Source organism: Protopterus annectens, chromosome 1.part0 (assembly GCF_019279795.1).
Source record: "Protopterus annectens isolate FY-2018-M chromosome 1.part0, PAN1.0, whole genome shotgun sequence".
NCBI classification, from domain to species: Eukaryota; Metazoa; Chordata; order Ceratodontiformes; family Protopteridae; genus Protopterus; species Protopterus annectens.
In genome coordinates this window covers 450,889,972-450,903,638 of record NC_056725.1, presented here as the reverse complement: position 1 = coordinate 450,903,638, position 13,667 = coordinate 450,889,972, and the positions used below count along the sequence as shown (strand labels likewise).

The 13,667-nt window shown below is 39.3% G+C and overlaps 2 protein-coding genes across 3 annotated transcripts in view; one reads left to right on the top strand and one right to left on the bottom strand.

Annotated features, from left to right (window-relative positions):
* The window catches only part of XPO5 (exportin 5), a 2,857,558-nt gene extending 2,848,376 nt beyond the window's left edge, over nt 1–9,182 (bottom strand). For both annotated transcript variants that reach the window (XM_044060355.1, XM_044060360.1), the window contains exon 1: nt 8,899–9,182. In XM_044060355.1, coding sequence (XP_043916290.1) covers nt 8,899–9,000 — 102 coding nt within the window. In that variant the 5' untranslated portion in view covers nt 9,001–9,182. The remainder of the gene's footprint in view (nt 1–8,898) is intronic.
* Nucleotides 9,183–9,336: 154 nt separating this feature from the next.
* CMTR1 (cap methyltransferase 1) overlaps nt 9,337–13,667 on the top strand; it is a 2,799,821-nt gene continuing 2,795,490 nt past the window's right edge. Inside the window, exon 1 of the mRNA XM_044060367.1 lies at nt 9,337–9,855. The gene's annotated coding sequence lies outside the window, so the exon portion shown is untranslated. The remainder of the gene's footprint in view (nt 9,856–13,667) is intronic.

Genomic DNA, 13,667 nt, shown 5'->3' with positions numbered 1-13,667 from the left:
GGGCATCAGGGGCTGCGAAAGCACCGAACCAAGAACCGGAGAATTGACGAATAGCTTAACGGAAGCACTGTCAGCAGTTTTGGATCTGTGCGGTCTGTGTCTGTCTTTATCCTTACATTTTTTCGGAAGATCGGTAGTCGGATGGCTTACCGAAGCCATTTCGGAATACAAGGACTGAGAGCAAAAATATTTAGCTACAATAAGGGCCCAACGACGCACAGTTCTGGCGTTGAACAAAGCACAAAAGCGACAGCGAGGGACACTGTGGTCTGGGCCTAAACAGATGACACAGTAAGAATGGAAGTCTCGGTGTGGTAATTGCTTTCCACAGGCGAGACAATTGTTAACTTTTTTCTGACATCGGGTAGAGCAAGAAAAGGAGGATCCCACAGGGTACTTAGCTTTAGAAGATTTAAACTTAAATTCAGAAATGAAAACTCAGGTAGCGGCCGACCAGCACTCGTGCTAACTTCTGCGTTGGGCTCCTCAACAAGAAAGACTGATGTAATGGCGTCAGCTGCCTGTTTTTATACCACTGATGACCTAACGTCAGTCCTGGAGCGACAGCAACCAACGCAGAAATACTAAGCCACTGGTACTTGGGACGACTGAGGGCTACCCCTGGCAGGATAACCCCCAAGTGTGATGACTGCAACAGTGAAACACGAAGATAATCATCCCAGTAAACAAGTGCAAATAAATACATACATACCCACCCACACTCCCTTGCATCACCAACCCACTGATGCCCAGTAACACATACAATATTAATATTCATTAAGCAATGCCAATAAAACAATGAATATTTATCTATTCCCTTAGCTTTCCTTAAGTAAGGCATTAAAGCATTACAAACTTAAATAAAAAGTACTTTATTAATATTTAAACACATGCATACACGTGTATTTTTCTAATGTTCCAACACAATATCTCTAATGTAGCTCATACAACATAGCATTTAAACAGTCCAAAACTGGAATGTCACCATAATAGCCACACACTAAACATACAATTTAATCTCTAGCTGTGTAGGTACACTGTGTGCATACTACATATGTATTTTTGCTTGTAAAGACTGTTCTGCCAGGTCAGAAGCTCAGCATAGAGCACAAGGAGGGGATGCTGCCATCCATAAGTGCTATCTTTCAGGAATGTTATACCAAGGCCCCTGCTGCTCGATTTGGTGGCAGCTCATATGAATGTAGAAAATCTCATGGCACTTAAAGTAGGAGCCCTTTACTTTAAATTTAATTGCATTACTTTATTAAAGTAGATTAATTTCTCTGGTATCCTGGCCAAACAACCTCCAGGTCACAAGACTAGTCATGTCTTGCCCGAGAGCAAGCCATGCCTAACGGTACCAACATGATCACACCTCTCAAGCTTGGACAAAACTTAAAATGAGGGGGAAAAGGCCCAAGAATATGGATATATTAAGCTACTAGCCACCAGGGTCTTTACAAGCCTAGCCAGGCAACCCATCACAATTGTGTCCCTATAGATCTTAAACATCTGGTTACATTAGCCAAAAAGTTTCTAGGTTAGGAGAATATATGTTAGTTTAGGAATTACTGTCCGTCTCTGACCATCAGAAACATGGGGGACCAGACCTGGGATGAACTGCCAATTTCCCCCATCCATTGATCATACTTACACAGGATTAGGGATGGACTCTGCTTCACATGGATGGGAAGCCTGTTCCAGAGCATGGAGATCTTCTGTGACAAATCTGTGTCTAAAAAACATGTTTTATTTATGTTGCAAGAAAAATTTAAATCCTTGGATCTAGTAGTTTGGCTGCTGTTCATTTCTGTAGATGTGCAAAAGATTCAGAGGTGAACTGGAAGATACCTTCTACACCACGCATACATCACCTCTCAGTAATCTGTACAAGATCGGGTACAGCAATAGGACTTTAAGGATATCTTTATATTACAGTGCATCTACACCCTGAATTCTCCTAGCAAGAAGCCTTTGTGACCATTCTGACTGTGGCACATGCTGACGGGGGCATTATACTCAATGATGGATCTGGTAAGGGCAGAATAAAGTGGTACTATGGCTTTCCTTGAACCTAGATGCCATGCCCTTACAAGATGGGCACCACAAAGATTTTCTTACTACCGTGACTGCATGTTGGGCAAAGGCCAGATTACCATCTGCATATGTTCCCAGATCCCTGACTACAAGGTTAATTCTTAGGGATGTCTTAGCCCCAAGAATAACATGGGTGGCAATTTTCCCGAAAGGCAGTGTAATGCATTTCTTGTCACTGAGTTTTAGTCTGACTTTGTCACCAATCATTTTTCTGAACCCCCTTGTAATGTGTGTGCGCATGTCATGGAGGAATCACAGCTTCCAATTTGCAGTCACCTGTGACCTTAGTCAGCCAAAGGCACCTGACATTAGTCTTTATCGCAGAGAAGTAGATATTAAATAGGTGCTGTCCCAGCACGGAACACTGAGGTACCCCGTTGGTGACCTGTATATTAGTGGAAGTGTCATCACCAATTCTGACTTCCCTTGTCCAGTCTGTCAGCCAGTTTGCAATACAGAGTTAGGTAAAGGTTTATGACCAGTTCAGCGAGTCTGTAAAATATTCAAATGCAGTATTGTATTGAATGTCTTAGCCAGGTCCAGGCAGGCAGTTTGCAGTTTTCCTCTCATCAATTGCCTTGGTGACCTTCTCAAAGATGTCCAACAGGTTTAGAAGGCATAACCTTCCTTTAACAAAGCCAAACTGGGTTGGGTCCAGTGTCTGAAGGTTGCCCATGTCTCTGATCATTTCCAGGATAATTCTTTCTACAGCTTTGCACATTAGAATAGTCAGACAGACTACTAAATATATAGTTTCTGGCATCAGTTGATGGGCCACCCTTGTGAAGTGGGATAACCATTGTATTTCCCAATTTGCATGGTACAAAGCCTATTATAGGGCTATAGTTGACAAATTACTCAAGTGGTCCTAATAAGTCAAATTTCAAGCTATTCAAGAGGCATTCAGGGATATTGTCGTGACCCATTAAGGCTGCATTTTTGGCCTTGGTAAGCAGTACCAGGACCTGCTCCCTGTTAATAGCTGAATAGTGGGGTTATGCTAGTAGGTATTCCATGTGCAAGAGCAGTCAAGTCTGAGCTAAATTTGTTAAACATGAAATTCATTATGTGTCACTCTGTTAAGCAGATGTGACACCACCGACGATCAGTTTGGCACACTGCAATGTGTGGCTTTTGAGGTTCAGACATGGAGTTGAAGGCCTTGTGGTTATTTTTAGCCTGTGGGGTTATCTTTACCTCAAAACTGTCCTTGTTGGACTAAAGTTTACAGGCAAGTACTAGGTTTGCTGCCTTTGCTCCCCCCGTTTCCCTTTTTGAACTTCAAATAACCTATCCAATTTGGCTATAGTCTGGCCTTAGACATCCCATAGTTGATAATTATACATTACTCCTAATGAGAAATGTCTATAGCATGATACCAGTTAATCTGAGGGGACCCATGGCATGGGACAAGTCATTTAGGGGCTACCTTAAACCATAAGTAGTACAGGGGACATCCCCGGGGTAAATTTTCAGTTTCCCCATCCACAGATCTAAGTAGTGCTTGAAAATGGACAGGGATGAATTCTGGTTTTATGTGGATGGGGAGTCAAGTTTTAAAGAATCAGTATCCTCTGTGAGATATACCTTTCCCTCTCAACTGCTCTGCTGAAGTTGCAAAAGAGGTTTACATCCATAGACAAGAGTATTACTAATGTCATTTGACTTCTTGATGTACAGTAAATCCCTCAATAATGGGTAGGACGGTGCCTTGGATGCCAGGCTCAGATCACCTTTTAGCAGCCTATAAGATAGTGAAGACAGTAACAGAGCTTTTGAGTTGGTCCATGTAGAACATGTTGTTTAGGCCTTTATATACTTTTAGTAAGGTATCTTTGTGGGCATTCCAGTTGTTGCCAAAGGGGCATTATATTCAATGTCTGGACTAATGATGGCTGAGTAAAGGGGGACAATGACATCATTCGGGTTTGTGAAAGGCAGATCATGGCTCCTGAACCGGATAGACTTCTTTGAGGCAATCACCAAAGCCATAGATGAGTGTAAGGTGGTTCTCAAAGCCTATCTTGACCTCGCCGAGGCTTTTGAAACCATCCCCCATTCTGGAATTATAGCTAAACTCACTAAACTAGGTATAAATCCCTACGTCACAAGATAGGTTGCCAACTGGCTCACTGACAGAACCCACAGTGTAAAAGTTGCAGACTCCACATCTGACCTCAAAGCAGTGACAAATGGAGTACCACAGGGTTCCGTCCTGGGACCTCTCCTGTTTGGTATCTACTTCTCTGAAGTACAGACTAACACAGAAGGCCTCTGGCTAACGAAATTCGCAAATGACTGCAAACTACGAGCCATTGTCAAGTCCCCAAATGATGTGGGCATCCTACAGAAGGGCCTCACTGAGACAGATGCCTGGTGTCAGAGCCATGGCCTCAAGATCAATGCCAAACAGTACAGTGTCATCCCCTTGGGTAAAAACTCTGTACCCATGATAGGCAGCAATCTACTTAACACCGAATGTGTGAGAGAGACCTTGGGACTCAGGTGAACAGTAGTCTCTCCTTTGATAGTCACATCACCACAGTAGTCAGGAAGTCCTTCTACGTAGCACACCTCATCATAAGAGAGTTCTCATCCAGGAAGGTCATTGTTCCCCTCTACTCGACACTCATTAGACCCATTAGAGTACAACTCCCCTTTTTGGAATGTACCTCACAAGACATCTGCAGCAGCTGGAAAGGCCACAGAAGTACCTCAAAAAGAGGATTACTGGCCTCAAAACAAATGCCCTATACTGACCACCTCAAAAAACTCCATCTTTACTCCGAAGCATATCGCCTACTCCAAGGTGATCTCTGCCCAACATATAAAGCTATGTCAAACCCAGAGCTGTTGGACATGCTACACCCAAAGAAATCCCAATCCCTCAGAGCTACACGCTCTAGGGACCTAAACCTTGTCACCACAATAAACAGGACATGCTGGAGTGACAGATTACTGTCCCAGAGACTTCCCATACTCTGGAACAGGCTACCCATCTATGTCAGGCAAAGTTCTTCATTAGCACTCCAAGAAAAATCTTGATGAGTGGATGGGAAATAGGAAATACACCCGGGGATCACTTCTGTGTCTCTGCTCAATAATGGCACAGGAAAATAACTTTCTTGGGTGGCGTAAGCCAGGGAGCCTTGTTGGCTAGGCTTACATAGACCTTTGGGCCGATAGCCTAATACCCACTACAAACTTTCCTGCACGATGGTCAAATCATTTGGGGATTCAATGACTGCTCCTAGCTTGCAGTCATCTGCAAACTTAAGTCAGAGCCCTTTGATAATGGTTTTATATCAGAAATAGATGCCAAACAGCAGAGGTCCCAGCACAGAACCCTGGGGGACTCTACTGGTGACTGGTCTCTTTGCGGAGGTAACATCCACTATTTTGATTATCTGCAACCTGGGAGTCACCTAACCCCAAAAAGAGTATTGTGCCAAATGCTTTGGTCAAGTTGAAGGATGTGGTATTTAACATTTTGCCTTCATCCCACTCCACTGGTGACCTTTTCATGAAAAAGGTCCATTGGATTGAAGAAGCATGACATGCCCTTGACTAATCCAAACTGAGGCAGGTCCCGTGTCTAGAAGTTCCCTACATCCTGACTGCAAAGTCTTTACATGGCTTTGTATACGAGACTGAGCAGACTTATGGGTCTGCAATTACCAGGCTCTCTTGGCTTCCTGCTTAATTTAATTACAGAGTTGTCATTATGGAGCTGCCCTTCCTGATTTTATCCTTGACTTTTCCCTTTTACTATGACCCTGTTAAGATTACGATTCCACCAGTGTGGTTTAAGAGTTTGTTTTTGGGCTTACTTCTAGTTGGTACAGCCTCTATGCAGCCAATTACACAGCTGTACAGGGTCTCTGTAAACAATTCCATATAGTTTGCTGCAAACTTGGGGCTGGGAGAAGCAATGAATTTTGACAAATTATCTCTTAATAAAATGCAGCTGCTTTGGCATAATTCCTCAAGTGTTAGAAGATTTGCTGGGGTTACAGAATTTATTTTTATTTATAAAGAGACAGCTTTGTGGTGCTATACTGTCTCAGAATGCTTATCTCCAACAACCCGGCTCAAAAACATTTCTAAGTTACATAGCCGTGTTCTCCAGACCTGTATTTGGATGGGCTATTTAAGTTGTGGACTGGCTTACACAAAAGACTTCTTGAGTGGTCTATGGGACTTGGCATTACTCTAGCTCTAGGGTAGACTGTGCTAACATTTGACAACAGTTCTCTAATTTGCAAACTAGCTGGTCTAAGCTTGTCTCCACACAACGGCTTTGTTTTAGCCACACTAACTTACATGCTTTAATGGAAATTTTATAGATGAAATTTACTTTCAAGACATGTGTATCTGTACAAAGAACTGCTAACTTTAAGATTCAACACCAGGAAAGATTGTTTTGTTGTAATGTTTCACTCTCACCCAAACTACATTGACAAGGCAATTTCGAGTACTAGGACCCTTCAGAATGGACTTAAAGGCAAAAAGTAACAAATAAGAGTGTTACTGCTTTATTTTTTGCTTTAACATGCAATTGAAGTGCTAAAGGTCAACCCAGCACCCCCTTCACAGTGTGGCGAGGATGCCAGATTGGAGTCCTGAGAAAATCTGTATTACTGATACAGAAAATAATGAGTGGAAAGGACTTAAACAGGTTACACAACAAACAGTAGTAATGAAAGCAAAAAGCAGGGGGCTCTGATAGTCAGACTGCTGTAAAAAAAAGACAGAAGTCAGAGACACAGACTTTCAAAAATCACAACATAAAAAGGGCAGAAAGGTTGGAAAAAAAAAAAAATCAAACTGGAGCTGTAGTATTATGGTTAGAAATTCATATCTTTGTAGCTTTGAAGCCTCAGTGGGGGTGGGGCGCGCACACAAAAAAAAAAGGAAAACCGGTAGCAAGGTGAACAGATAGGCACGGGAATACAACTTTAAAACACATTCTGGAGCAGAATTCACAATGCTTCCAATAATGCAATCCCAACAAAGACTTAAAGCAGCAGACAATGCAGAAATTTACCAGTAATGCAAAATGACTACAGGAAACTCAAATCTGACAGTAAATCACAGTCCTGCCACAACTGTGAAAAAAGCGACAAGACTGAGGCCCGAAAAAAGGGATCAAAATATGAAAACCTACTTTTTCCATACACTTGTATTTATGGAAATAGTATAATATATACACAATGCTAAAATCTTGCAATAACACACAACTTCAAACGTAGAATAAGGTTCCAGGAAGGAACACAAATTGCTCTTATGACCTGACAGTGACTAAATTAACAGCTTTTATTTTAGCAAATATTTTCTGAAGGATACGAAATCTAAAACTTATATATATATATATATATATATATATATATATATATATATATATATATATATATATATATATATATATATATATATATATATATACACACACACACAATTATTTACTAGCTTCAGTCCTTACGATGCAATCTGATTGAAAGCTAAAAACTCACCCCTCAGTGCAAGAAATCTCAAAATAGGGAGACAGAGGCCCAAAAATAAGGATATATTTTAAACATTGCTCTTCTAAACCTTGAAACTTGCTAGAGTAACAAGATTTGTTTTACCAGACATTTTCTGAAGGATTTGAAGTCTGAAACAATGTCATTTAGTGGCATCACCCCTCAAATCATCCCAGTAATTTACCATAAAACCACAAATTTCATGAGGAACACAAAATATGAGCCAAAAAAAATCTGGACAGGAGAGAGGTATGGGCTAAAAATATTTGGCATTCAGAAATCATGAAAGGGCTGTTGTTACTGTTGACTACATCCTCTTAAAAAAGGAAACGCGAATATAAACGTTAGTTCATAAACTGCTGCACAATAAGTAACACTGTTACATACTAAAACTTCCATTATAGCGAGTAAAATAGAAACAGGACTATGCTCACAGCACTTCCTGCAAAACTGCATATAACTCATTTACTGGATCGAAGAATAAAATTTAGTCCCAACTTTAAACCACAGCCGATGTCCCTCACATCTCTATAAAAGACAGAATCATTTTAAAACAGTTTTATGCTTCTACTTACAACCTTGAACTGCACGAGACCACATGACATAGTAAACTACTAAAAATTAGTGCACAAGTACGCGTTTTTGAACAAATTAAGAGAACATGAAATTATTTCTACACAGCCATGGCTTTTTTTCTCGAATAAAACAAAGTTCCCATTCGCCAACTTTGAAGAGGTGAACTTTTACGTTGAGAAGATATTTTGGTACTTCAACTATAACAAGACGGCAGATTCACGTCAGTATGAGTTATTGTAACTTGCATTCCAAAACAAGCATGTTACCACAATCAGTGTTAATAAAGGAGACACCCCCCCGTGAATTTCTTTTCACTACGTTCCCATTCTAAGGTCAGAGAGATATGAACACAACGCAGTCTAATATCATAATGCATGACTTGCACTGAAAGCACATTTGTTTGTTAGGAGAAAATGCGCTTACTACTTCTAGCAGAAAATGTTCCGCACTCACAAAACATTATTTACATATCGTAGCTTACATGCCGCATACCCGACTGCATATTTATACCATTAACAACAAAATCTAGACTTCCCTTGTAACAAGATCCAAGAACTAAGGCACACGGGCAATCCCCTTTAAAAACACACACAGCTTGCATTCTACCAAAACATTATAACAAGTGATTACCAACACGTGTTCCACGCATCTAGTACTACAATTAAAACAAACTAACTAAAATAACTGTTGGGTTTAAACATACCTTAAGAGCCTCTAGACGATACCGTTGGCTGGAATTCATATCCATCATAACATTAACTGCTTTTATAAGCTGATCGCATAATGTGTTAACCTGTTCCGCCATAACGTCAATAACAATTAGTACCAAACCACTATTAAATTATAACACGGAGATCGACAGTAACAAAATAATAAAATTACTACACTAATTGCTACAATGTCATAAATTTCATTTCAAAATAATCCTACATAAATTAAACTCCAATCGTTCAATAAACCAGCAAGTACTTAGCAGGCCGTCAAAAGTAAACGCATGCGCACAAATGGAACGTTCGCAGATGAAGAGCAAAGCATTTTGGGAACGATAACAGAAAAACTTTTCTTTCCAGAATAATTCCATAATATTAACAAATAAGTTGTACTTTTCTGTTTTAGTTGAAAATGGATGCTGGTTTATGTCTTTTTCAATTACTCTTTTCATTGCAAGGTGGTGGAAGGCATTTTTAAGTCAACTAAACTAGTCTTCCTGTGAGAAAAGTCCCTATTTTAACGTCAATCGAAGCGACATTTGATTATTTCTCCATTGAGAACTGTGGAAAAACGAAAGAAAAATAAATTACAGCTTTATTGTTTCCCCCGATAGAGTGAATAGAATTAGAAAATCGAGTGCATTTGGAGGCTGGAAAAAGATATTTTAGGACTATACGTGCCATTTCATACTGAGATTATAAAAGTAAATGCCCGTTGTGGATAGTTTGATTCTTCCATTTAAGCGGGAATAGAATATGTGGATGTGGTATAATTGCAAACAAAATCTGAAGGCTTGTATACTGCATAGTTATTCTTGATTTGTTTGCCTTTAGAGAAGGAGTTTTATAAACAGTAGTCCATCGATTCATTCTAAACTTACTTTCGTGTTCAGTGATGCTGAATTGAGTGACACTTAATCGTTTTTTTTTTCTTGTTTGACTTCACCCAGGTAAGAAGTGATGTATCTTTGATAAACAGCCGAGGTGATAGTTAATAATGTGTAAGCCTTTTTGCATTTGTAGTTACAGTATTCCATTGAAGTATTTTAGTGTTATATTCTTATCTGCTATTTCATTGTAAATCACCAAATGTTTTTTATTAGTGCAGTCTGATTGCTTCTTTCCTCTTCTTCAGGCGGCTGTTTACGTGTCTTTTCGAACCACTTCACTACACCTGATATCAGTCAATAAGCACATATAACAAGTGATTGTGTTATTTATCTGGTACTTGTAGATGTTTGAGATGGGCAAATAGTATTGACGTGCTTCATTTGTAAACTGTTTCGAGGGGAGGGTTTGGCAAAATGGTTAATGTCATTACCTCTCAGACACAAGGTTCAAAATTTGATTCTGACGTCTTGTTATTGTCTAGGCCCGTAATAATGTGCATACTGGTAACGTTAAACTTTGTGCAGAACTAATAAAAACACGGAATTAAGCATACTGCAATCTCAATAGCTACCCTCTTTCTCAGAATTTGCTCAAATTTAATAGCGTTTTCCATCTGGGTATAGGGTTGCCACCTTTTCAAATGGCCAAAGTGGGACATTTTCAGGACAAACATCAGATTTTACAGGCTGACACATACCCACGGTCAGTACAAAGGATAGAACTTAACTTTTTTGCCTAAATAAAAGCTTATTCTTGTAGCATTTTAGTTGCTTATTCTGTTTCTTATAACATTTAGGTATTTTAGATACAGAATAACTGTTTTATGCAACTATTACATAAAATATAGGACATAATTATGTCCTACAATCTCAGGACATTTGCCATTTTTAATATTTTTTGTCAGGACACAACTGCCCAAAGAGGGACTGTCCCTCGCAAAGTGGGACAGGTGGTAACCCTATCTGGGTACTCTGTGCGCATTAAACTATAGCGAGCATCATCTGCTCTCTCGGAGCCTTATTCTACGTCTCTCTGCTTTTACTCTGATAGTAAATCTATCACATGAATCCTAAACTTAGAAATATCTTTTAAAATGTAATATTATATTGTAGAGAACGAATGTATCCTATCTGTTAGTTAATATGTATGTCAAAGTCTCTTCTTTGGAAATTGTATGTCAAAAGTCTGTCCTTAAAACTATGTTTTGTAAAAAAAAAAAAAAAAAAAAAAATTCTCTTGGATCTTTTCTCCCGGGGCCTCCACTGAAAATGGACTTGTAATCCAGTTGGAATCTCCCGGTCAACAAATGTAAAATAAAATTAAATAGTGAAAACGTTTTCATTTTGGATAACATTCATGAGCAATATCTTGATATTTGTTTGTCTTATCTGGTTAATGTAAGAATAAAGAATACTTTAAATCAAAACCAGTTTTTTTGTTGTTGTTTCAAAGCGTCTTTATTTTGACAGGCTTGTGCTGAGCTAGTGTCGGCACTGATGGTATAACGGTGAAATTTAAGTGTATTAACCCGCCACATGCCCCGCTCAAACCCTGCCTGCGAGCATTTTGACTGCACCGCCCACCGTTTGATTGAAATATGCCACCATAACACAAGGTAATATTTGTGATGTGCGAAACACAAATTAATCGCACAAAAAGATGCGAAAACAATGAAACCAATATAAAAAGCAATTCAAATGTACTACAGAGAAAAGATGATTCAAAATACTTGTGGATGTGTCCTTGAAGGAAATGTATTGACTATGAGTGCGGTAGTCAGTGAAGTGAGTATGTGTACCACAGCATGTGATGGGGGGGATCCCATATTTTAACAATTAAATACTAGCTTGCAACTTCATGTAGCAACTACAAAAATTAAGCGGGGTGTGTTAACTTCTACCTTATCTAGTCATCCTAGAAACTGGTAGAGTATCTAGACTTTCAGTACGCACTGCACGTTTTCAGTGCGAGAATGCCATGGGGTGAGATACATTAATGCAACTTCCCAACAGTAGCATATATTTGGTTCACAAGTCATCGATTTTGTAGTAAATGTACTTACTCATCAGGGGTGTAGCCAGAGAAATCCATTTCGTACTCCGTCTCCTATTGTTATCCCCATCCCACCTAGTAATAATAGTGCCCTCCAAAACTTAATAATGCATATGTCATTTCAACTGTCCCGTTCCTAGTAATGAGACTGGTATGTTTGCGGAACAAGGTAAACATGAAGAGACACAAATCACTTTATATGTTTACTTGCCAGTGCTCCCTATTTCTGTAACCTGTCTATCAAAGTAATGTCATCACGGCACATTGCCATTGTTAATCCCGCCCTCCTGCATGTCAATCAGGGCGGGCACACCCATACCTGCGCGAACTCGGTGGTGGGTTAATACACTTCAATTTCGCCTTTTTTTTGTTGTTTCTAAGCGTCTTTATTTTGACAGGCTTGTACTGAGCTAGTGTCGGCACTGATGGTATAACAATTTATCTTAAAACACAGCTTGTTTAATTTGAGGGATATGTTTGGTATCCGAGTAATAAAATCTAAATTGTCTCTAGCTATAGGATTTGATTATTATATGAGAGATTACCCAGCATTTTAAGTTAGACGGTATCTTCCTTAATTTTAGAATTAGTTTGCAGACTTGTATATATTTCAGATGTTTAGTGCATATTTTTAATTGCTAGTAATGCAGAATTGGAGAAGTATAGGTAGTGGGTATAGAAATTGAAACTAACAATATTACACATTCACTGTAAAAGTGATTTCTGTAGAACACTTTTTAAAATTTTCTGTCTTAAAGGACAACCGCACACACAGGCTCAAACATGTTTATTTCATCATGGTTTGGTGTTTCCTACATATTAACACCGCTCTGGCACTATTTAGAGCTTTTTAGATATTTTTATATGCAATTTCTGACTCTGACCACATGGTGTTTGGCATCTTGAAATAATTCTGTTTTAGTCTGCCTCTAAGTATCCCAGAATGCATTGTTTTTCTCCAAAAAATTGCATCAGATCTGCCACGTTTTTTCCTAACACTCTTGTTAGTGCACTGATTTTACAGGCATTCACTGCTGTTATAGTCACCTACTTGTGGTTAAAATTTTATCCTTTTTCGATGACTACTTCAAACACAAGCAGTGCAAATGCTACAGAACAGAATTGAAAAATGCATTTTATTGCTCTTTCTTCTTAGAAATGCTAACTTGATTTCTGTTGTGAAGGCTGAAATCTAGTTCTTAAAGGTATCTCCCCTCTCCCTTCACACCTACCCTCCCTAGCTGTAAAAAAGAGCTAAGGTTAATTTGACCCATTATCTGCATGTGATTGACAGCTCACAGCAGGTGACCAGACTAATGTACAGTTTTCTTGTCAGCCTTTCCTTCCTTACAGTGGGAGACCTTTTTTGTCGCACTCCTGTCAAATTTAGAACCAAACTCCATAGCACGGGGAATAATCATCATTTTGCAGAGCGTCAAACTCCCACTTATATTGCCTTCCTGTTTGGTTAAATAGCTAACAAATGATGCACTATAAACACAAAATATTTCACAGACTTGCTTGACAGCACCCACATGCTTTTTTTAAATGGTAATTCAAGAAAATTACGGTATTGCATACTTGTAATCTGATGTAGTGTTGTCGATTAATTGTGACGGACATTTGCTTTTTATGTAAAAACATGCAGTTAATGTCTACCCATGGTCATTGCAAATTTATGCACTTAGTTTTTGCAGCTGTTACTGTGTTTCTGTCTTTACTTGGTCACATATCGGTAGGGCTCTTCAGAAAAGGGAGATTATAGTTTGACATTTTTGCTAGGTTAATAGTGGGCTGGGCAAGGCAGCTCTGACATCAC